The following is a 25,418-nucleotide window of genomic DNA, read 5'->3' on the forward strand; positions in this document are numbered from 1 at the left end:
AACAGTTCGTTTATACGCCTTAATCATACGTGTGGCGAGAATTATTTAATCAAGCAACCGAAGGGAACGTCACGCCAGGACCACTGCCCGAAAAATCATGTGTCTAAGTTAGAGAATAGAACTACAAGCGATGATTCCATTTTCGAACGCGTGGATGTTTTTTCGTAGTCATACAACTACACCGCCCAGCGAACGATGCAAACTTTGTATACAAAATCTATATGAATAACGCCGATGTGTTAGAAGCACGCGACCACTCGGGTTTGCGCCATTCAACACCAGCAGCGAGATTCGCGAATCGGCCGGCGGACGAATTAGTATTTAATTGTGGGCGATCTTTATTCGAGGTGTCATTTTATCACCGTTTCAGCAAGCGAGTAGAACGGTTAGGAAAGTCAAGTGCGAGTGCAACGCGTGAATAGGTAGCGTCCAGGAATTTCAACGAAATATACTAATTCACATAAGAAGCGCTGATTGTGAATTGATTGTACTCCAAACAAATGTAAGAAAATGGAAGTGATATTTACAATCAACGGGAAGCTTTACAAAGGTTGGTAAACATTCTTATCTGTTTTCTATCGATTTTCGATTGACTATAGTTGAGATACCGTGAAATACATCTGTATGCGGTTGTTACATTCAACTATTATCTGGTCCAAGCATTAAACTTTCTTTCGTTAGCATTATAAGAAATTATCAAACCATAAATAAAAGTTTGGAAATTGTCACGATTTGTGGAAAAATCACATCAATAAAAGTCTTATTCGAGAATGTGCAATTCAATAAACTGCAATTTGTAGCTAATTTATCACGACGGCTGAATATATGATAAGCTTGTGCTTCGTATCAAATTGTCAACAATTTTTTTGATATTTTTTTATAACTAAGTAAGCTTAAAGTGTGTATTAAGGCATCGCAATTTTTTTTTTAAATTCTCAAGCCCCCCCCCCCCCCCCCTTATATTGTGACAAATATCAAAGTAAGCGCAGATGCCACATTTCACATCATTTGGACAATTCTAGACTCCCGCCCACTTCTCTTGAAATTTTTGAAACTGGTGCTATGGGAAAATACGGAGGAAAAATATATTAAATGCTATAACTTTTGAAATAGCAATCAGAAAATTACAATTTATACCTCATTTTAAAGAAAATAATATTGGAATGGAGATATTCTTGTTCCTAGACAAATACGGGAAAGTGGAGTACTAGGTCATTTTGCCCCCAAAATTTCCTATTTTTTAAATTTTTCTGCTCCGTGGTGCAAACCATACATATTTTGCTGTTTTTCTAATGTGAAAAAATCTCAGGAATCGAAAGGAACCTTTTGGATCTTTGTTCGAATACGAGAAGTTGGGGTTATAGGGCCTTTAAATTTTATCATTTTCTCGTGCATATATCTCTATTATTCTTCATTCAATTTTAATAAGTTGTACCTTATTGAACGTGGAAAATTCTTAGGAATACAACAAAAATAGATTCGTCTGCGTGAAAATTAAAAAAAAACATCAAATTTTTTGACATAACTCTGCAAACCACATTTTTTTCATTAAATGATTAAATTTTTTCACCTATTTTCCAGGTATGAAACTTTTCTCATGTGATTCCTAAGCGCATTTTTCACTATAAGTAGTAAATTAAATAAGAATTTTGTTGTTAAATGGAGTTAATGCAGTTTTTATGATAAAAATGTGAAATCGAGACTATATGTCAGATAATTTGATGTTTCTGAATTTTATCGGTAACGGATCTATGTTATTTTGTTCCTAAGGATTTTCTACGTCCAACAAGGTACAATTTATGAAAATTGAATGAAGAATAATAGAGATATATGCACAAGAAAATGATAAAATTTAATATGAATGACAAAAAGCCCTATAACCCTAACTTCTCGTATTTGGACAAAGGTCAGAAAGGTTTCGTTAGATTTCTGAGATTTTTTCACATTAGAAAAACTGCAAAATATGTATGGTTTGCACCACAGAGCAGAAAAATTTAAAAAAATGGGGGATCCCCCGACCATAATTCGTATCGGCCAATTACAATGCTTTCCGATATCCTGGGAAACGGTTGCATAAAATTAAACTACGATGCCTAGACAATTTGATATCGCAAAGGCAACGATAAGAACCCGGCGCGACACTGAGGTTGGATACAAATCCATACTAACATGTTCGAAAAAACGGTACACTCGAATATTTGTAAATCTTCAAGGCGCTGCTAAAAATGGCAGATATTTGAATTGAAAGTCGTTTATAGTTTAAAGCTTATACTGGCACTGTTTTATCAATATCCCAATGCCTCATATTGATGAATCGGTAGCAAAGCAATTCGAAATCGCACCATGATTCAACGAGCATCAGACAACCAGGCGGAATGATACTAGCGGCACAAAACACATCACAGAAAGGTCAGAATGACTTGAACCAATTCAAGCGACGCACAAACATTTCGGTACAAGTTTTAATTTATGTTTAGCAAGTACATTGATATGTTTTGAACTACAAGTATACAAAGTTCGAAAGGGACCGGACCGTAGTACAATCAGAACAAATCTGTACCTGACAAGCGTTCTGCGGAGGCGGCAAAATGATTCAGATTTTCTTCACATTCGGTACTTTAACGGAAAAATCTATTAAAGTAAATCCCTTTAAAGGTCCTTCAAAAATAGTTTTGAAGTCGTAAAATTTCAAAATGTTTAAAAATGAACTTTAATACTGCTAAAAAGCAGCGGCCGTATTCTTTTTGTTACTAATGATAATTTTTTCCTGATTATTGAGGAGGCTTGTGATCCTGAAATAAAATGATTTAAATTGTACAATATAGTTTATATATGTTAAATTCAAAACCTCGGTTTAAGGTCAAACGACGAACGCAAAGTCAAAATATGAGCTTGAGATTTTCATCTTAGAAAATCCCACTGACCTCGGCTGTGATTAAACTTAGATACCTCAGTCAGGCTTATTAGTTAATATTCGACGCTGTCTATAAAATGTGAGTAGGTAGATTGTTATTATTTAAAATTATTTAAATTTATTTTAAATGAAGACACTCTTCATTGTCAAACAACGTCACGCAACTATGAAGGTCAGATTACTGCATGTTAAATCCGTCAGATTACTGCTATTTTATGAAACTATTACACGCAATATCTTTTATTTCTAGTCTTCAAACATCCTGTTACCTTTCCAATTTACAATGTGTGTCTTTTTGAAAATCCTAAATTGAAACACGAATCTTCTCTGTGATATGCTGGTTTGGACATCCTGCGTAATTTTCAGATCAACTCAGATCATCATTCGTGTATAATACAACTTGGTGATGAAATTCATTAACATTTAGTTTCTCTGTATATTTTGAGGGTTTTTCCCAAACTTAATTGATGGCCAATATGGCTCAAATTTGGAACAATCTTCGGGAGGCTTGGCTTGCTACTATACAGCTATTTATACCTGTTCAATGAAAGCGGCTCATTAGTTTGATAGTTGCCGTAGGCTCCGAGTGGACTTAAGCCAGCCCTGTCCACCGGGCAGCTATATTGGACCCCTAATGTTTGTGCTGTTCTTTTTACGCTATCGTGAGGGGATGCAGCGCGGTAGATCTTCTGTTCCAAGGCGGAATCCGGACAAAGCTTATTGGCCAAATCGAATATCCAACGGTTTTAATATTCCACGCTTTCGTTAGTTCTGTTACGACTTTTTATACGCCGTGCAGTGCCTAGCGAGAGAAACATCGATGAGTAGCCTCTCATCGATGTTTCTCTCGCTAGTTCGTCAACAAACCGGCGCCAGTAACTACGTTCCGTGGCTCTCATCAAACTTTAAATTCGCCTTTCTACCGTCACGTACTGTCACTAGCGAGTAACCGGTAGTTCCGGAAAGTCCTATACGCGGCGGTCTTCTCCGCGTATACGTCTGAGCACTCGTTTTCCTACCAAGGATTTGGAGGCCGTTCGCGAGTGTTCGCATCAGGTGCGTGTTTAGTCTGAGCTTGAATCGCGGTGCCGAGAAGCAAGCCAGCCAGGAACCCACTCTTGCTATAGAGGAAGCTCTTGTATGGATTCAATTATTCTGGATATCGTTATGTAGATCAACGACTGGTTGTTATGTTGGAGATTTTGAAGTTGGCTGTCTCAGTCTTTTGAAAAATCAAAACAAGGGTTTCTTATTACCCCTTATTACCTTTTGGTGATGGCCTTTCTCAAGGGAAAATTATAGTTTCCCTTGAGAAAGGCCATCACCAAAAGGCCGAAACGTCGGGTAATAAGAAACCCTTGTTTTGATTTTTCAAAAGACTGAGACAGCCGACTTCAAAATTCTGGATATCGCGAGCGCGGGATCATACGAAACATTGATTATATTCGGTAGCCTTGAACCTTTAGCAATAGTAATTACGATTGGCAGATGGTCGCTGCCGTGGTTGTTAGAGATTACCTTCCACATGCAATCTAACCGTGACTTGCTTCGGTTTTGCACCAGTACTTTCTCGATTAGTAATTTTTGGAAGACCTTGAAGAGACACCCTTTGGCCTTTACAACGAAGTTTAGGAGAGGAAATGTTCCTCCTTCTTCTATTGCTTCTAGAAACAGCAGAAGTTGTTCTCTCTCGGAGTGCATCGCAGTCGCCTTCGTCAATAGAAAAGTTAGTATAGATGCTCGTAGGGTCCGCTGACATAGCTATCTTTAGCATTTCTGCAACGCTTCGCTTAGAACGTACCTGAAGGGAACGCTTAAGTTTCTTCTTGCGCTCTTTGTGCGCGAAATATGTCGGGAGATCATGTGGTTTTTCGCCACAGTAGAGACATTTTTCAACATCCCTTCCACAGGATTCATCCACATAGTTCCCACTGCATTTCCCACAACGAACCTTATTGCTACAATAGGAGGCTGTGTGTTCAAGGTTTATTCAATTTGTGCAGTTCATGATTCGCGGCACAAGACAAGGTCACCAAGTAGACGAACATTGTCAAAAAGTAGGTAGTTAGACAGAGCAGAACCGACGATGGTCACCCGATAAGAGTATGTCCTTTTCTCGTCAGCAGCGACTGATGCTGAATGCAAGAACGTTTGCACTCCAGTATCTTCACTGACTGTTCATGGGGTCTGTTTTTAAGCCAACCCTATGTGTTAGCAGATTCTCGTAATTCAAACTCGAATCGGAGACGATTCCGTTACATTCAGCCTGATTTGATGGTACATGTACTTTATACTCCTTCGTAAAAAACCCCGTAGCGAACAATATTATTTGCCTGCTTCAAACTAATTACCACCACCCGAAGCTTATCATGGGGAATTAATTTCTACATCTATCTCACCTTGAGTCCAATCATTTACAGAGAAAGTTATTATTGCCCAGTGCAAGCTGGTATTATAGACAACAATAAGAATATAGACAAGAATGGAAATATTATAGCCGTACTTAACTTGTATGTATAACGGTATTCAGACGGCTTACTAGAAAATCACTACTTCACGACTCATTAACCGGATAACGGTAAACACGCAGAAACACAAAAGAAGGGAAAAATACTGAAATCTCGACAAGGCGAAGAACGCGCAAGTTAACATTGGCACCGGATTAGCCCTATTCTTTGTAATGTTACACTGCACGAACTGGAAAGATGGACTAATCGGTCCGAGAGTCACCGAACGAATGAAGACTATTTGTTGTCAAATGAATTAAATAAATTTTTCATTTTCATTTTAAATAAACCGATAATAAACCGAAATAAATAAAATAAAATAAAAATAAAAACATGAATTTCAACTGTCACATGCTCATGAAAGTAATTTTGGACATTTAAGCTGTTTTCATTTCTGTATCGATTGCAGTTCTCTCGGATAAACTTCATCAACTATCAACACTAACTTTCATCAATTTTAATCTACTAATTGAATAACTTGTTGTAGCACCTGAGCTTTTTTCATGGGAAAACGGCAACTTTTCGCAAAAATTGCTTGAGTCTCTCACAAGGCTCTTATTTAAGGTGTGACAGAGAATGGGCAAAAATCGAAAACGAAAAAAGCAGTTTTTTCCCACACCGTGTGTTAGATCTTCATAAAAATCAATCAGCTTATGTAGAATGTTGTTACAGTACTGCTGATTGATTTTTATGAAGATCTAAAACACGGTGTGGGAAAAAAAAACTGCTTTTTTCGTTTTCGATTTTTGCCCTTTCTCTGTTCAACCTTAAGCCCCCTAATTTATAAATTTTACGTGACTAGACCATCAAGAGAGTGTTATTCATTGGAAGCTCAATATGCCCTAAATTTGATCAGGGTCCACCCTAACGTGTTCAAAAAGCAAATAAATCTCATTTTGTTTTAAATCTTATCAACAGTAAATCCGCACAATGTCCCAGTAGACACATCCCTCGGTACTTTCATACGAAAAAATGCCCAACTCAGTGGAACCAAGATGGTTTGCCGTGAAGGTGGATGTGGCGCATGTATCGTCAACGTAAAAGGAGAGCATCCAGTGACAAAGGAACGGCAAAGCAGAGCCATTAATTCAGTAGGTAACCCCTTATTTTCTTTTCCGAACAAATTTATCACTCCATATCGATTCTAGTGTCTTTTCCCGGTGTACTCATGTCATGGTCTGGATATCGTAACGGTAGAAAGTGTCGGCAACAAGACAGACGGATTCCACGCAGTCCAACGACGTCTGGCTCATTTAAATGGAACTCAGTGCGGATTCTGTTCCCCCGGAATGGTAATGAATATGTATGGTCTGCTGGAATCTACCAAAGGCCAACTCACAATGGAGGATGTAGAGAACTCGTTCGGTGGCAACCTCTGCCGATGTACGGGCTATCGACCGATTCTGGATGCTTTCAAATCAATGGCCATAGATGCGGATCCCAAGCTGATTCAGGCCGTTCAAGATATTGAAGAGCTGCCGAAAATTTGTCACAATACTGGGAAGCGTTGCATGGGTTCGTGTGGTGCGGTGTCCAAAAAAGGAATTCATTTGGTTTTTGATGACGAACGAGAGTGGCATAAGGTTTACAGTGTCGAGGATGTGTTTGCAATACTGGAAAATGTTGGAAACAGAACTTACATGTTAGTAGCTGGAAATACGGCGCATGGTAATCATGGTTTAAGTATACGCATACTAGAATTATAACGCAGATCATATTTCGTTCTAGGTGTTTACCGTAGAGATGCAAATATCCAAGTTTTCATTGACATAAACTCAATTGAAGAACTGAAATTTCACTCGGTCGGGAGCAACCTGACAGTCGGCACGAATGTAACTCTAGCGGAGCTAATTGTCATACTGAATGAGGTTGCTTCGAAATATCCTCAGTTTAAGTATTGCAAAAATTTATCGAAACATATTGACCTAATAGCTAATGTTCCGGTGAGGAGTTCCGGAACAATCGCTGGGAATCTATGTATTAAAAACCAACACGTAGACTTCCCATCCGATCTTTATCTTATTTTTGAAGCCGTCGGAGCCAAACTGACCATAGGTTAGTTCGTCGTCAAATCGTAAATTCTACCATTCGAATATTTTTTTTTTTCTTACAGCTGAAATCGGCGGTGGAGTTAGTACTATCTCTGTTCTTGATATCTGCACACTGAATATGAGCAAGAAAATTGTATTGAATGTCATTCTTCCACCGTTGGATTCAACAGTGCATGAGTTTCGATCTTTTAAGATAATGCCTCGAGCACAGAGCGTCCATGCATACATCAACGCGGCTTTTCTGTTCAAATTCAATGCTCAAAAATGGATAATAGAAACTGCTTCCGTTTGCTTTGGCGGTATCGGTTCACAAGTAAGCGTAAAACAAAATAAGACTCCCTGACTCTAACGTATATCCTTCTAGTTTACACATGCTGTCAAAACCGAGAAGCTCATGCGCGGGAAAAATATATTTTCAAATGAAGTATTGCAAGACATCCTCAGCACTCTAACACATGAGTTGGAAAAAGAATCACCACCATCAAAATATCACCAACAGCTTGCCGTTTCACTTTTGTACCGCACAATCCTAAGCATCTCCAATGACAGACAAATTGCACTGAGTTCCCGCTATCAATCGGGTGCCACAACTCTGCACAGATCACTCTCCACTGGGCGGCAAGAGTTTCAAACTATTGAGAAGAACTGGCCAATGACTAAGAATATTCCTAAAGTCGAAGGACTGACCCAAACAGCCGGTGAAGCCAAGTACATAGAGGATCTACCAGTGATACCCAACGAGCTCTACGGTGCTCTCGTGCTAGCTACCTGCCCAAGAACTGAAATCGTAAAAATCGATCCTTCCGTCGCGTTACAACTAGCAGGTGTTCAAGCCTTCTACTCCGCCGGAGACATCCCGGGAAGAAACGATTTTATGCCAACCGAGCTAGATAACCCTGAAACAGAAGAGATCTTCTGCAGCGGCAAAGTCCTGTACTATGGACAACCGATCGGAATTATTCTAGCGGAAACATTCGAACTGGCCCATCAAGCAGCAAAACTTGTACACATCTCGTATAGTGAGACAGATGGCAAACCGATATTACCAACCTTGAAAGACGTACTAGCAGCCAATGCCACCGATCGTCTTCACGATCAACCTTACGATAAGGAGGGTGTAGACTACGGCAAAATCGTTAAACCGTTCACGAAACTTGCCGGTCGCTTTGAGTTACCCGGCCAGTTCCACTTTTCGATGGAACCACAAACCTGTATCTGTGTTCCGATAGAAGATGGGATGAATGTGTACAGCTCGACGCAGTGGGTCGATCTGTGTCAAGTGGCAATCGCTCAAGCACTAAACATCCCGGAAAATAGTTTGAATTTCTACATCCGTCGCTTGGGAGGAGCGTTCGGGGCTAAGATTTCCCGAGCATCGCAAATCGCTTGCGCTTCTGCGATTGCTGCTCACTTCAGCCAGCGACCGGTACGATTGGTTATGTCGTTGGAATCGAACATGGAAGCTATCGGGAAGCGTGCTTCCTGTGTAAGCAATTATGACGTGGAGGTCAATGAAAATGGTCAAATTACCAAACTGTTGAATAATTACGTAGAAGACTATGGCTGTAGTTTGAACGAACCGGTCGAAATGGTTACGGCTCAGTTTTACAAGAATTGTTACGATGCAAGCTGTTGGAAGCTAGTTGGCAAAGCAGCAGTTACGAATTCGGCCAGCAATACGTGGTGCCGTGGACCTGGAACAAACGAAGGAATCACGATGATCGAGAATATCATGGAGCATATAGCACATGTATTGGACAAAGATCCAATAGCAGTTCGGCTGGAGAACATGAGTCCAGATTGCAAGATCAGGGAATTGATTCCGGAATTTCTGAACAGTGTAGAATACCGCAAACGGAAACTTCAAATCGACCAGTTCAACGAAGCGAATCGTTGGAAGAAACGTGGAATAGCGGTAGTTCCGATGCAATATCCGCAAGCATTTTTCGGACAAATGAACGCGCTAGTGTCGATTTATCATGCGGATGGGACGGTGTCTATCACGACAGGAGGAATTGATTTTGGACAAGGAGTCAACACTAAAATAACCCAGGTTGCTGCCCATGTTTTGGGCATTCCAATAGCAATGATCAGTATTAAAGCAATGAACAATCTTACATCTCCAAATGCAACGGTTTCCGGTGGAAGCATGACTAGCGATGCAGCGAGTTTTGCTGTGAAAAAGGCTTGCGAAATTTTGGTGAAGCGCATGGAACCGATTCGGCGTAGTTTTCCCTATGAGTCCTGGGAACAAATCACGAAACGCTGTTACAAAGAAAATTTAGATCTGTGCGCAATGTCCCAGTACAAGCATGGAGATATCAAGGACTACAGTGTTTGGGGCTTGTGTTGTGCTGAGGTAGAAGTCGATGTGTTGACGGGAAACTTGCAGATTACCCGGGTAGACATTCTGGAGGACACTGGAGAAAGTATCAGTCCGGGTATCGATATAGGTCAAATCGAGGGAGCATTTGTCATGGGAATCGGTTTGTATTTTACAGAAAATTTGATCTACAGTAGAACGAATGGTCAACTACTCACGAACAGAACGTGGAACTATCATTTACCTGGAGCTAAAGATATTCCGATTGATTTTCGGGTGAGATTACTGCACAATACATTCAATGAAAATTTTGTGCTAAGGTCTAAAACGACCGGAGAACCAGCGCTGAATTTGACCGTGGCATTGTTGTTTGCACTGCGACGGGCGTTAAATTCTGCACGGAAGGACGCTGGATTGCCGAAAGATTGGTACACAATGGGTAAGTACAAGTTTCACTACTCGACGTTGAAATTAAGTAGGGTAGGTCCGTTAATAGTATGGTTCTATTTGGTTTGTGGTACTCTACATTGATGGTTCTAGCCGAAATAGATGTACTGAAAATCAGTTTTTGCGTTGTTTATAGAAGTACAAACTTTGAAATTCAACATAAAATTGATGAACATTCTACCTACTGATAAGTACAAAAGATGAGCTTGAGCTTGAGTTTGTGCGACCACCCCTGGCTGCTACTCCGTCATCGATCTGGACTAGCTGAAGTTGCACAGGGAATCGGTAGATAATTATATGCTTGGGAGTAGCGAAACATCTTTCAATGTGCAATTCCTGGTAATCCTAAAGTGTTTATTGATCAATATCGGCGCCAGCCAGGCCCGAACGTAGATCGCGGAAGGAAAGGGAAGGAATTGGTAGTCCGATACTCGCTTTTGCTAGAGGCCCTATATACTACTGCGCGCTCCACAAGTATCACGGGAGGAGGATATTTGTTAGTAAGTATAGAAGTTGGATTCTAATTCTTCTTTACCGACGCCAGAGAGGTGGATTCCACTATCTGGACGAGATACCGATCCATCAACTCATGGACCGGGGACCAACGGCTTTACTTCCCTTCCGAAGGAAGACGTGACTACAGATTCTTTCACCTCAGAAAAATCTCAACGACCTCGGCTGGAATTGAAGCCAGGCCAACTGGAATGAGTGGCGGTCACGCTTACCACTCAACCACCGGCGCCGTCTCAAAAGATGTGTACAATGAAAGGTTAAAAAATTTATATTCCTGTTTTTGGAACATTTTGAAAGCTTTGCAACTCAAGGCAACTCATTCGTTTCTCACTGCTGCTTGTATACTTTGTAGTATTCGTTTTTATGCGTCTTTGCTATTCCACATTTTACATTGTGCCGCCAAGCATTAAGCGCAGAATTGTTCTTTCAAATACCAAACACACAATAGGCTGTTTCCTGTATAGAGTAACAAGAAGTATAAATACATTGAACAGAGCAAGTTCTGTGAGTATTTACAGGCTACGAGAATTTTGCCGACTACGCATATCGTGGAATCCCTATTAGTAGTTGAAAAACATCTTTTTATCACGCGTCTTACACTATTATTACATGTCACAAGTTTTCCAAAATATATGGACTCAACCCCCTCGCACATCACGCCATCTGTTTGTAGCCCGCAAACTACCGTGTTCAGCCTGCTTCGTTCTCTGCACAACCATCTAGTACTTTGTCTTGACAGAGTTTATAGTTCGGTTCTCTCACATTCCGCTTTAAATGGTGAAACCTCTCCCACTACTCTGCGATCGACGCTGATGATGTCAATATCATCCTCGTCAGGTTGAACTGAAAACTTTACATTTCAGCTACGATTCATCATTAGCACTTCCACTTACCGCTAGATTTATGCTAAAATAAAAATGAAACACTACACCCAAAACAGCACGCTCACTTTTTCTGTTTTTTCGCTCACAATCTCATGCCCAAGGATGCAAAATGCCTACCTTTTCTGCGGCTGTAATTTTTCTGCCTACATTCACATTTCTCTTTCGACGCTGCTGTCGTTCGCTAGTGCAGGACGCCCAGTGCTGTACGGCAGTCTGTAAGCAAAGCAGTAACATGACAAAAAATACTGCCCTCAGTACAGCCACCAGACGCGAGCGGTACAGCTTCTCTTTCCTTATTTTACACTTTTTATTATTTTCAATCTATTCAATATTTTTAATCACAAACGACGACAATGAATGCGGTTCGTTAACGCCGCGACCGGCATTAACGCTTTCGTGTGCGGGCCTCTCCCTTTGACTGTGCAGAGAAAAGTGTACAAAGCGAGAGAACAAACTTGACTACGCCACACTCTCACCGAGCAGTCGGAGTACAGCAGCAAAACAAAAATGTATTCTACTACTGTACGGGAAAATGTACTCGGTTTTGCTACCGTTCTGGTAAGAGCTGAAGTGATGCATCGCTGTAGCGGGCTGTACGGCTTGTGCAAATGTAAATATACCGAAAAAAATGTAGTTTACCGGTACCGTTGGCATCCCTGCTCATGCCCAATAGCAATGCTTTTTGAACATGGAGCGTTTCGTGCACAATTTAAATGAGTGAAACTCCTCCACACGGTCGGATCACATTCACATATAAAATAGACTTTGTATTAGATGTCAAATCCATCTGCTGCTTGTAATGGTCACATACAAAGATTCCCTTTCCTTTTACAAACACAGCCTCCAGCCCAACACTTCCAACGATATATCATTTCTGCTATTCTCTCTAATCCGCTGCTCTAAATAACTCATGACCTGAAACTTCTAGAAAAAAAAATCTTCCACGACAACATTCCTAGGCTAGAGCCAACAAACATTGATTTGCTAAAATACTTCTTTACTCCCTATGCTATAATGACACATATTCCTTGAAGCGTAAAAAAGATTACATCACATGCCACATGAGTGTTATAATTTCTTGTGTCTCGCCACTGCTGTCATTTCGCATTTTATTTTGTAGCACTTTCCCAGTATTGTAAATATCTTGTTTGTATGTATGGGTTGCGATCCAAATTTCGCTAGAAAAAATAATGCAAGCAAGTAGCAAAGGTCTAGAACCAACAAACATCTACTCACTCAAAAAGCCTCTTTACATCCTGAACCATAAAGACACACGACTACTAGTCCTTCTAATGAGCTATATAAACTTCTCATCATTGCAGTAGCAATCCCCAATTTATTGAGTGGGAGAAATGTCAATACATTGATGTTTTATTTGACATGAAGACACCATTTCCCAATTAATAATGAAATAAAAAGTATGTTAATGCAAAAACCAGCGATCATTATATGCTAATCATCGAAGAAACTATATGCCAGAAAGCTAAAGCTCATTAAGTTCCCTAAACAAGCCATTAGCTACAAGGTTCCATAAAAGTTGTGACAGCACACCACCTTGAGGGCATCCGCAGGCACTTAGTTTTCTTATATCTTATATGTTTTAACGATGTGTACAGGTCTCGGTTACTACCCGCATAAATGTTTACCATTGAATCAAACGTTGAAAAACCGTTTTCAATATGGTTCGTTCAACAATAGATTAGCCATTGCCTGGTTTAATATCGAACATAACCAGTGTTGTTTCTCCATGCTCGACCATACAAACAACGGGTCGTTAAGAACAGTCACCATACCAAAATACAAGTATATTTTCCATATACATTTGGACTACATACCATTCAAGAACTGTACAGATTATGGTAGCATGCACATTTTAGATCTAGCGAAACACAAAATATTGGTGAAGAAAAAAACCTAATCCCTATCACATTTCAATTCTATCGATTGATGAAATTTTATTTTGTTATAAGCCATCTTCTGAAGAGAGCTTCCTTGACATTAAGTGGACTGACGCTTTATCCAATTGAGCTAGCGCCGTAAAATTGTAAGACGAGGATTTTTGACCATATTAAAGTACAGATTTTTGGGGCTATGGTAAACAGATATACGAATAACAAAAACAACCAGAGCAATATTAACTCTGGCTCAAAAGTTCAATGTAGTATACATATCTCCAATACAGGATACGCGGAAGATATTGGAAATGGTAACTAAAATTAGTATGGTAGTTTAATAGTTGAATTATAATGGTGCAATATATCATTAGTATTCCCAATATGGTGAGTATTATATGAATAGTTTGGAAATGGTTCCAAAGATTTCTGGAATGGTATTTATTTATACGGGTAAGCATTGCTTGTATGCATTTCATGACGCATTAAGGTGCTCCATGACCTTGTGCTGCTTGCAAAATGGATTCAAAAGACACGTTGTCAAAGGCACCTACAATATCGAGATAAACTGCTAAACTTTATTGCTTTTGTGAAAAAGTTTTTTCAATGTTGTAGACAACATTGTGTAGTAAGATGATAATAGACTTGGGGTAGGCGTAGCGTTTTGGTAAATCGATTGCCTTGTACGCAGCGCACCTGGGTTCGAGTCCCGACCCCGCACATAGGGTTAGAAATTTTTCATTAAAGTTTTTTCTAACCCGGAGAGGCGAATGACCTTATGGTTTAAAACCTTTATAATCGAAAAAAATGATAATAGACTTCTCCCGCTGATATGTATATTGCATTGCATACAGCGATTGTTCGCCCAAATTAACATCCCGACTGTAGTGGTCGATTAAACGTTCCGTCGATTTGAGGAGGAAGTAGGTCAAACTGATCGGTCTAAAACCCTTTGCTTCCTCATAGATAACGCGGCCCCCTCTGGGAATGAATTTTACAATTATTTCCCGCCACGCTAACGGAATGGAATGCATACTGTTGAAAGACTGCAAGAAAGACCTTTTTGCCTTTCTCAATAGAAAGGTATTGCAATTGCTCTGAAAACCGACTTCTTAACGGAGGCCCGGAGGGCCGAGTGACATATACCATTCGATTCAGTTCTTCGAGTTCGGCAAATGTATCTGTGTGTATGTATGTGTGTATGTTTGTGTGTGTATGTGCGTCTGTGTGTGTATGTGGCCAAAAATGTTAGTCTCAAATGAAAGGTGCAACGTTCCCATAGGCTGCTATTGAATTTCTAATAGATCCGACTTCCGGTTCCGGAATTACAGGGTGATGAGTACGAACACGCAGAAAATGTCGATTTTAATAAATTCTGCAATGAATGTATAAAGGTGAAATTTTTTCCAAAATATGACCACAACTGCTTCGATTTGTAGTATTAGGTCACTAACATCAATTTGAAGTCTTTTAGGCCACATTGGCCACCATCATCGGTTTCGGAAGCCCCGGCAGAAGTATCTAAATTCAGAATAACAGTCACATCGGTTTCTCGGAAATGGCTAGACCGATTCAACTAAACTTGGTCTCAAATGAAAGGTGTTGCGTCCCCGTAAATGGCTATTTAATTTCATCCCGATCCGACTTCCGGTTCCGGAGTTACAGGTTGTGGCGTACGATCACATAGCAAATTGTTATTCAAACCGATACTCCGATGAAAGCAAAAAAGGTAAAAATTTCGCTAAAATGTCTCTCAAACAACTTAAATTTGGTGTTCTAGGTCACCGACGGCCAACCAAACTTTCGTTGACTACATTGACCACCATAGACGGTTCCGGAAGTGCCCGGGAAAAGCGGCCATCTTTCAAAATTGACGAACTCACATCAGTTTCCCGGAAATGGTTGGGCCCATTTTCACAAGCTTAGTCCCAAATGATAGCTATAATATCCCCACATGTCTATAAAATTTCGTACGGATCGCTTATATGGGTCTGGAAATATAGACTAAACCGTCCGGTCACATATGAAATTCCCATATAAGCCGGAACTCAAAATTTTTTTTCAAAGGGGGGACCCCATGAAATTTCAGAAATCGAATTCGTATTTTTGATGCCAAACATCTTTAAAATGCATGAAACGTCGAGATTTTATGTTATCTCGAAAAAAATTTGTTTATGAAAATCGACTTTTTGGGACTTTGCCGATTTCGCACCTTTTTTCAGTTCAATATTACCGTGGCTGTTTTTTCTTTTTCAAAATTTTAGAACTCGAATAATGATTTATTTTCCTGTATATAGTTGTCATGTGATGTATAATAATAAAATGTAATATATGCATTTAAAAGCTTTTAATGAATACAAACAACGCACACATTCTCGTGATTCATGATTGAGAAAGGCACAATTGCACCGCTAGGTGGATTAAGATAGGTTTTTCAAAATATGCTTCAAGTGTTCATATTCTCTTTGAAGTAGAATTGGAATGATTCCATCTTTTCCTCATGCAGAAAAAAAACTTTCGAACAACCATTTGATGCGGTTGTTACAATTCTACGAGAAAATCTCCAAGAATCAGAACTACCAGCAAAGAATTCAACCACTTCACTCAGAGGATCGAAGGGCATTTCGGTAAGATTTGTGAGCCTACTTATCCGACCCGTCTCTGCATCGGCGATTCCAAACTCTACAAAATAACTTTTTGAGTCTAACAAGTACGGCATTCTACCAGGGGGTTCCTTTAGAAGCACGCATAACTTAAAGCGGGCAAGCCTCTTAGTATATTGCTATTATGAGTGAGTTTGTTTTATCCACGGCCGCATCCAAGTAAATTGGAGATCCAATCGTTGAAACATACCGACGAAACCCAGTTGTCAAGCCATCTTCGTAGAGGTCCCACTTTGTAACGTAGATTTAGGATTCTGATAGGTGACGATATCAAACGAGACGTTTAAATGATTAACGATGACGTACTAATGATCAGATATTGACGGTTAAAGCTCTTTAGGTAGGTACAATCTAGTTCTCCAACTCTTGCGTAATGCAGTCAGAGCAGAGAGTTACATCCAACACCTCTTCCCTGTCGTGAAAATATTGGGCGATTTCCTACACTGAGTATATGCGACTTTGTACTACTTAAATATACCATCAATTCAGTGCCTCTTGATTTCCTATCTCAGTTGACCCTAGCTTAATCCTGACACTAAGTTACTGGCGAATTCTGACGAGACGAAGTCGCAACGGGAACTCCATAACTAATTTAGTTATACACCCAAAACAAATCTTTCTGTACAATTTTAGACCCCCGCCCACTTCGTTTGAACATTGGTTCTATGGGAAAATATGAGAAAAAAAATATATGAAATGCTATAACTTGTAATGTAGTGCTCGCAATATTACCATTTATAGCTTTTTTGAAGAAGAAATTCTGAACATTTCAATGAAAAAATGGGAAAACAGGAGTTTTGGGGCATTTTGTCCAAAAATTCTTAATATCCATCCTGCTCTACGCTGCAAATCATACATTTTTTGCAATGTTTCTAATGTGAAAAAATCTCAGAATTCAAACGGTACCTTTGCGACCTTTGTCAGAATTCGAGAAGTTGAGGTTCTAGGGCACTTTGTCATTCATATCAAATTCAATCATTTTCTCGCGTTCTTTATTATTACTCTATCAATTTTTACTACAAGCACCTTGCTGAACGTAGAAAGTTTTTAGGAACAAAATGAAAATTGATTTGTTGCCTATAATATTCAGAAACATTAAATTTTTGACATTTGACAAAACTCATTTTTTCATCAAATACCCTAATACCCCAACTTTCTATATTTCTCATGAAATGAAACATGTGATTCCTGAAAATCTTTTACACTGAAAATAGTAAATTATATAAATATTTATTGTTAAATGGAATTGATGTGTGCTATTTAAAAATAAAATGTGGAATAGAGACTGAATATCAAAAAATGGATCTGAATTTCCTATTTTGTTAAGCTAGGAACTTTGGATTTTTCGCGTTCCACAAAGTGCATTGAATAAAATTCGATTGAAGCATATTAGAAATATATACACGAGAAAATGATAAAATTTAATATGCTGACAAAATGCCCTCGAATCGAAACTTCTCGTATTCTGACAAAGGTTGTATAAATACCGTTCGATTTATGAGACTTTTCACATTACAATTTTGTAATGTGAAAAAGTCTCATAAATCGAACGGTACTTTTAAGATCTTTGTCAGAATACGAGAAGTTTCGGCTCGAGGGCATTTTGTCATGCATATTAAATAAAACAAAATAAGTTGGCACACATCTTCGAACAAAGTTTAAGTGTTATAACTTTTGAAGTAGTAATCCGCAAATTACAGTTCATACTTTTTTAAAAAGGAAACAGGAAAGACAGAAAGTTTGTTGTTTTTAAACAACAAACTGACCTGTAGATCTTATAATATTTGTATTTATAAAAGTAAATATGTTTATCCTCGGAGATAAACGGTACTGGGAGTACTGTACAATGTACAGCACAACTCACTCAATAAAGCCTACTCATACACGTACAATTTAAGGTCGCTTGCATACACGGACAACATCTGTTCATAAATACATGAACAAAAGATCACGATTTCGTGGACTGAGCGATTTACGAAAACCGTGACCATGTTCCTGGAATTATGAATAATAAACATTGTATTCATGAAACCATTTGTGTTTTAAAAAACTAGTTCTCCCCGAATATCTACATAGCGTTACATTCGAATGCTTGGTTGGGTTTTGTTGTTGTTCCCTGGTTACGTTTCTTGTTCATTATTTGGGAATACACAGCCGATTTAAGAAGCTTATTGTAATATGTGGTTTCTCATCACGTTACCGTGCCATTTTATTCATTAGCTTATTGTCGGATTTTTTCTGACAGACTAGCGGGTTTTATGTTCATAATTTCAGGATCTTAGTCGAGATTTTCGTAATTTCTGTTCACGTTATCGTGATATTTTAGTCAGGAGTAGAGTGAATCATGTTCATGATTTCAAGATCTCAGGCACGATTTTTTAAATTTTTGTCACTAGTTGTATGGTTTGTGTTTATGATTTCAGGAACTTTGTCATGATTTTCATAATTTATATTCACGTTTTCGTGATACTTTACACAGAAAAAAAAACATTTTGTAATTTTAAGTTTATTTTCATGCACATATTTGGAGCATGAATATAAATATAAAATTAAGTTCCACCTCAAACACACACGGCTTGTCGTGCTTTCTTCAACGAATTTGATTATAATTTTACACGTGGATTGAAAGTTACAGTTTCTTTAAACGGAAAACCAATGCACTTCAATGTATTTTTACTCAAATACTGCTGTAAAATGAATGACATGTAATATTACCCGAATATAAGTTTAAAATTGTATGCTGTTTGATGCTCCAATTGATTTTAACGTAATTTTCAATCAAATTTTTTATTCAATCTATGTATGCTTACATTCGTGTTGATTTACATGTCGTTTAAATTTCATTATTTTTTGGTGTGTAGTTACTAGTAGAGATTTATTTATGTTCATGATATCAGGATCTTAGTCACGATTTTCGTAATTTCTGTTCACGTTATCGTGATATTTTATTCCAGAGCTATCTTTCGAATATGACACTTGGAGTAATGTGACTCATGTTCATGATATCAGCAGTTTTATTGTAGTATTCGTAATTCCTCTACGCCTTAATGCGATCTGGTATATTTTTATTTACAATCGGTTTTTGTTACTCGGTGTAACGTGACAATATGAACTGGATCATAAAAGTGTGACTGATTCGTGGTATCTTATTCTGTGAACTATAACACGAACACGATTTGTGGTGCTCAGCGAAGTTTTTGCTTTCTGCCCAGATGTTCGTGGTCCTAATAGTCTACTGATCGTACCTATTGCTGGCCGCTAGCAGCTAGACATTTCATAAAAAGTGCATGGAACAAAAATGATTCCACGAAAAATACTACAAATCTAGTGAAACAGCGCACGTGAAAATTTCTTTATTATGTCAGATGAAAATGAAAATCAATAAGGATATCTTTTGAATATCATTAGCACACAAAATAGATCGTTAATCATGTACTAGGAATCATGAACGAATATTTCAATAATATTTTATGATTTTATAAACTATTTCACGAGCACGGATATTGTATCGTAACTTATATATTTGAAATCATGAAATAATTCAAAACGATTGAATGAAGTAACGACTAAAATTCCTGTTTTCGTGAACTAGTTCATGAGAAAATATCCAGTATGTTGTTATTTTGTGAATGTTCTTGAATCTATGAATAACATCATGCGTCAACCTTTGGTTTTATGAATAGTGTTCACAAAATTGTGAAGGTGGCGTAGCCAGGGGGAGGGGTTTGGGGGTTAAACCCCCCCCCCCCAAACCAAAATTAATTGGATTGAAAAAAAAAATTGATGCTGACGAATTTAATTTAATATTCCACAAAATATTTTTGGAAAAATATTCTCTGATCACTACATTGAGAACTGTGTTTAAAGCGTCATGAGAACTTTTGGAAAATTATGGGAAGGGGATCTTGTAACTTATCTTTTAGCCAAAATCCCATAGTTTTCAAATTACTTCAATGAAAAATAAAATAACTGTCTGAATTATTATGAGCTCATTTTTGGAAAGATTCTTCAAAATATGGATTAGAGACAATTTTTCGAATGGGAATCTAAATTTGAATAGGTTGATTGCATATAAAACATAAGCTTGTTTACCGAAAACTTACATACATTTCAACATTTGCTGAAAATGTATTTTTTTTGATTGTGTAGAGTTTAGACAACAATTCAATATGGTTAACAACAAGAATAACATTTCAGAAACTAGTTGAAAGCTGATGTAATTTTGTCTCTAGCAGGTCAGGATCGGTTTTATGGGCATTGGATTTTTGTTGTATTATCAACTATATGAATAGCCTCTTAGCAGGATGCAATGAATGGCGTACTAAAATTTTGTGCGCTACGTACTAGTACTGCAAGTTGTGAGGCTGACTAATGAAGAAAAGTAAAATTAATGCTCGATAAATTTTTAACGGTCACGATCACATTCATTCGAAACTGCCAAATTTCGATGTTAAGTAACATTGAAGAATTTCAAAACGTAAAACTGTTCATCTGCTGATAGAATAATTTTGACGGTTAATCCTCCTAGAAGTAATTATAGACAAGACTTACTCTTCAACCAAATTTGGGTCGAAACTTAATGTCTCCAGCAAAGTTTTCGAAAGTGCTATTTCAAACAACTTTGTCAAAGACATAAATATCCCACATATTCAGAGTATCGAAATATAGTAGTAGAAAACCTTTACAACAAGCTATTCTGAAATTACTGTATTTGGTAATTAAATAATAAATTCACATTGCGTTCAAAGTGCCTTTTGATGCTTACAAAAAAAATAAGGGAACTGGATATAAAACAAATAATTCCCAGATATTAAAAGGACTCAAAAACACAAAGAGTGATTCCATTTTCTGGAGCTAGCATCAATTCGGCGCAAGCTTAGTCCGCCCACCAAGTTAGTGTCGGATTCTGATGAGATGAAGTCGAAACGCAAGTTTCAGTTCCATCCATCCATAATTTAGTTATAGCGCAGAAAAAAATAGTTTTCACCTAAATTTTTCTTCACTAAGAAGAAATATAGCAGGCCCAGTCCATTTAAATCCCTATATGTTGAATTCATGTAGCCTTCATATTTTCAACAAAATTGTTTGAAATGAAATTATCAAAAACTTTGCTGAAGGCACCATGTCTCTTAATATTTTTGAAAAATTAATTCACCATAATTACCTCTATGAGAGTTAATCACTAAAATTTCTATGTCAAAGCAGGCGCTGTTTTATGTTGATAACTTCCCAAAGTTGTCAAACCTTCAAAGTCAAGGATTATTATATTAGGTGATCTTGAACGTTGAAAATTTTTTAGATCATTTATCCCACTTTAAAAGATCGCAATTTTTAACTTCATTGACATATTATACAAGAAAATAATCTATAGAGGTTTGAAAACTGTTCCATGTTGATCCTTCTTGTTTGTAGACTGGAATGACATCTGTTAGACTACTTATGTTTTTGAGTTTTCAATAATTTATCAAACTCATATAAAATTTTAGCATTTTTTCAAAAAAATTGCGATTTTCATCAAAACCCCCTCCAAACCAAATTTCTGGCTACGCCACTGTTGTGAACTATGCAATATTAATTCCCAAAAGGGGAAAAAGGGATTAAAACAATTCGTCCATTAAGAGCACAAAATCTAACTTCAATTAAATACTGTTTTTTGTGTTTCGAATTCATCTCGTCAGTAACTAGCACCATCTGGGTGTCTAGTTAGACAATGTATCTAAACTAGTACCCAAATTAGCACTTGTTAGACATAAAACATTTGCTACCAGGCACATCACTCGGGACTAGTCAGTTGCTTTTGACGTTCGTATGTGCCGTGTGAACCTTTTGAAAAAATTTTGTGTCTAACTAGTGCTAATTTGGGTACTAGTTTAGATACATCGTCTAACTAGACATGCAGATGGTGCTAGTTACTGAAGAGATGGAAAGGAAATTGAAATTTGGTCGTTCTAATTTAAATACTGCGAAAAGGTCAGTTCGATTCATTACAGCACATTTTCAACAAAATTCTAGTTTAATGACTGCAGAAGAGCTCTGTTATTTTCGTGTCAACATATCATATTCATTGATCCACTTGAAAAATTGCCGCACGTCGCTCCTGTCTATTCGAGGAACTTTTTGTTCTATCCATGCTTCTTATGTCTGTAAAGATTTTTCGCGGCTACTCATAAAATCGTTCCCTATTCTAATGTGAATCCGCTGCAAACGATAGGCTCCTATTCAGAGTTTTTTACTTGTCGCACGTCGATATGTTTGAGCGTTGACCGTCTATCAAAACAAAATGGGTTTGGAGATTATTTCGACAGTAACTGAATATTTATCCGGGCAAAATAATTGCTACAGGTAGCCGTTACTCTAGCAGCAACGAGATTGATAAACCTTCCCGAGAATCTATCAAGGTTTCACGGCACTTTTGAAGCCTCTCTAAAAACTTGAATTTCATTTGTTGTGTGGTTTAAAACCTAAATTGCTACTTTGGGTTAAGTCGTTGCGATTTGTGGAAGTTGGGGCTCTCGTTTCCGATAACTGGCGGTTTCTTTGACCCATTAATTTGCGTTCAAGATGGTGAATTTTATGTACGATAGTTAATCTTTTTAAATTTTAATAATATTTTATGACACTAGTGAAACCATAAAGTAACAAAATTTTAAACCAGCAATGGAAGCCAACAGAGAAATCTTGCGTTAGGAATATCTGATTCGAGCTACAATAATAAAGTCATCGTTTAACAGAATAGAATTTACGAGCAAACGATGGTATAATTTTCTCTTCTCTTTTATATTTCAGTTACTCCATCGACACCAGAACAAATCTGCCTGCTAACGGGAACCAAACAAAGCCACTTCAAACTTCACTAGGCGTGTAATTCTTCCAACTATTTACTATTTATGGTGTTTGGTAAACGCATTCAATAAAGTTGATCCTTGGTATACAACGAATCCCACAATTCCATTCTTTTCATTTCCGGAAAATCAATAAACTTCAGTCCATCGTTCGCTATATTGAGACACTTGTACGGGCCCACTTGGCTACCAACCGGTTCCCATTCATTGGTAGCCACTCCATTAGGGTTTCCATTGTTCGAGGCAAATGTGAAAATCAAATCAACCTACACAAAAGAAATAATTAATATGAACAAAATCAATATACAATTACCAATCTACCATATTCATCATAACACGATACTCGAATGAATCCTTTGGTGGAGCATCGCCGAAAGCATTCTTGAAGATGTAGGATAGATCGTCAGCGTGGGCCGTTCCACGAACATTCTTGTCGCAAAAGTTGATCCGATAGTGATTGTAGGTATCTGAATCCACCGAGAAACGATAAACGTAGGTGTTGGCATTCTTCTGCAAATTCATCCTGGAGCAAATCGTACGGTGTACTCCATGCCAGAAAAGCTTATCCGTCATTAACTGCAAATCGGAAACAGAAGCGGTAAGTACTTCGAGACTCGTAACTGAGTAAGACCACCAACCGTAAGGTAACCGTCCCGATTTTCTAACGATGGCTCGCTATCTCCGTAGTAGAACTTTTTCAACCGCATTCCAAGTTCCTTGCATTGCTGAGATGTCCTCACTAGATCCAAATCCAGCGGTACCAGATATTCGAAATTTTTCAAGTTACTCATTATAGATGGGTTTTCCTTGATCCCGCTTAAACAGAAAAGTCCTTCTTCAGAGTTTCCCCCGATAATGATGTCGATGTCATTGCTCCAAGCGTTTCTGGACATTTTCAACGGATCATTTGGAATAAAACAATTTGCCTTAGCGTACGGTTCGATGACCGGCCCAAAAGCAAAAAGTATGCGGTTTTCAAGTTCCTGGAAAGAACAAACTTCAAAACTAAACAAGTGAAATGCAAAACTCTAGTAAGAATCAGCCAAACATACGTTTTCCGTTAAAAGAATCTCTTGCTCTCTAACAATTTCCACTGGATCAGCCTGCATAAGAACATCCAGTGCAGCCTTCTCGCCACCCTGGCCATTCCATCCAAGTGCTTTAGCAAGTCGTTCACTGAACTGCCTCTGCGGCACCACAGACCAGTTGTTCAAAACACATCCCGACATAACAATGGCACGTTGAAAAAGTCCCTTCGATTGCTCGGAAACCATGTGATAGTGCACGGAACATCCTCCAGCACTTTCACCGAACAGTGTGATGTTCTTCGGATCACCCCCAAAATTGGAAATATTCTCAACCACCCAACGGAGGGCTAAATTCTGATCTTTTAACCCAGCGTTGCCTGGCAGTTCCAGTTCTGGAGAGCTGAATGAAATGAATCCTGTCCGATCGATCACATAAGATGTTGATTAAATTAGAAATAAATAAAAATAAATAAATTCCAATAGACCATACCAAGTGCACCTATTCGGTAATTGAAACTAACATATACAACGTCCTTCTGGATTAGATAGTCTGGACCGTACATTTCAACACCACTAGAACCACGCATGAATGCCCCTCCGTGGATATACAAAAGTACCGGTAAAAGTTTGCTACCCTTTTCCAGCTTAAAATTAATAAAACGAAATATATTGCTCAAAGCTCGCCATTGCTTATTAATAAACTTACATTTTTGGTGAATACATTCATATGTAAGCTATCTTCACTACCGATAATTTTATTCAGTAATTTGCTGTACTGATAGCAACCCGGTCCTTGAACCGTACAGTCCAACGGCTCCATCCATGGCGTTGGTGGTTGAGAATCCTAAGATAGGTAATAAAAACTACAATTCGAAACCACCACGCATGAACAAATCTCACCTTGAATCTCAACTCTCCGATCGGGGTTTTCACATAAGGAATGCGCTGGAAACTATAGTAGTCCACGCCAGTAGCAGCCGTCTTCCTAATGCCCCTGACTGGACCGTACTTTGTAGAAACTATTGGATTTTGAATATCCATTTTCTTATACTTCCCTGATTGAATGACCAAAACACCTGCCTAGTGAACGATCTCACGGATGAATAGCCAAAAATATTTTTTCCAATAACTGAATCTTCATATCAGATAGCAAACACCACCTTGGCTTTTCTGCTATGGAAGATGATGGATAGGCTCAGTACTGATACCGGCGAGGTTCCCAACTGTCGAAAGATAATGTTTGCGATTATTGTGCAAAATGAAAATCATTTTTGCATGTGCGAAAGCAGATCTTGTGCAAAAAAGCGAGGTTTTTTTATTCGAATTTGCTACTCATTTCGTCAAATACAAATTC

At 38.2% G+C, this 25,418-nt stretch overlaps 2 protein-coding genes across 2 annotated transcripts; one reads left to right on the top strand and one right to left on the bottom strand.

Moving 5' to 3' along the window:
• Positions 1-318: 318 nt before the first annotated feature.
• Positions 319-23,140, top strand: LOC131694065 (uncharacterized). Its single transcript, XM_058982436.1, has 7 exons — positions 319-550; positions 6,340-6,512; positions 6,570-7,089; positions 7,150-7,476; positions 7,535-7,785; positions 7,837-10,234; positions 22,981-23,140. Exons 1-7 carry the CDS (start codon positions 511-513, stop codon positions 23,049-23,051), a joined length of 3,780 nt encoding a protein of 1,259 aa, XP_058838419.1. The 5' UTR covers positions 319-510; the 3' UTR covers positions 23,052-23,140.
• LOC131694066 (esterase B1-like) lies at positions 22,953-25,408 on the bottom strand. Its single transcript, XM_058982437.1, has 7 exons — positions 24,965-25,408; positions 24,771-24,908; positions 24,555-24,708; positions 24,089-24,480; positions 23,675-24,019; positions 23,358-23,612; positions 22,953-23,302 (listed from the first exon to the last, which is right to left on the bottom strand). The coding sequence occupies exons 1-7, from the start codon at positions 25,103-25,105 to the stop codon at positions 23,102-23,104; spliced, it is 1,626 nt and encodes a 541-aa protein (XP_058838420.1). The 5' UTR covers positions 25,106-25,408; the 3' UTR covers positions 22,953-23,101.
• Positions 25,409-25,418: the final 10 nt, after the last annotated feature.

Source organism: Topomyia yanbarensis, chromosome 3, assembly GCF_030247195.1.
Source record: "Topomyia yanbarensis strain Yona2022 chromosome 3, ASM3024719v1, whole genome shotgun sequence".
In the NCBI taxonomy this organism is placed as follows: domain Eukaryota; kingdom Metazoa; phylum Arthropoda; class Insecta; order Diptera; family Culicidae; genus Topomyia; species Topomyia yanbarensis.

Coding starts and splice junctions, on each gene's coding strand:
- LOC131694065 (XM_058982436.1), top strand. CDS start 511: ATGGAAGTGATATTTACAATCAACGGGAAGCTTTACAAAG. Junction 551..6,339: donor CAACGGGAAGCTTTACAAAG/GTTGGTAAACAT, acceptor TCTTATCAACAG/TAAATCCGCACAATGTCCCA. Junction 7,477..7,534: donor CGGAGCCAAACTGACCATAG/GTTAGTTCGTCG, acceptor TTTTTCTTACAG/CTGAAATCGGCGGTGGAGTT.
- LOC131694066 (XM_058982437.1), bottom strand. CDS start 25,105: ATGGATATTCAAAATCCAATAGTTTCTACAAAGTACGGTCCAGTCAGG. Junction 24,909..24,964: donor TCGGAGAGTTGAGATTCAAG/GTGAGATTTGTT, acceptor TACCTATCTTAG/GATTCTCAACCACCAACGCC. Junction 23,613..23,674: donor ATCGGGACGGTTACCTTACG/GTTGGTGGTCTT, acceptor TCCGATTTGCAG/TTAATGACGGATAAGCTTTT.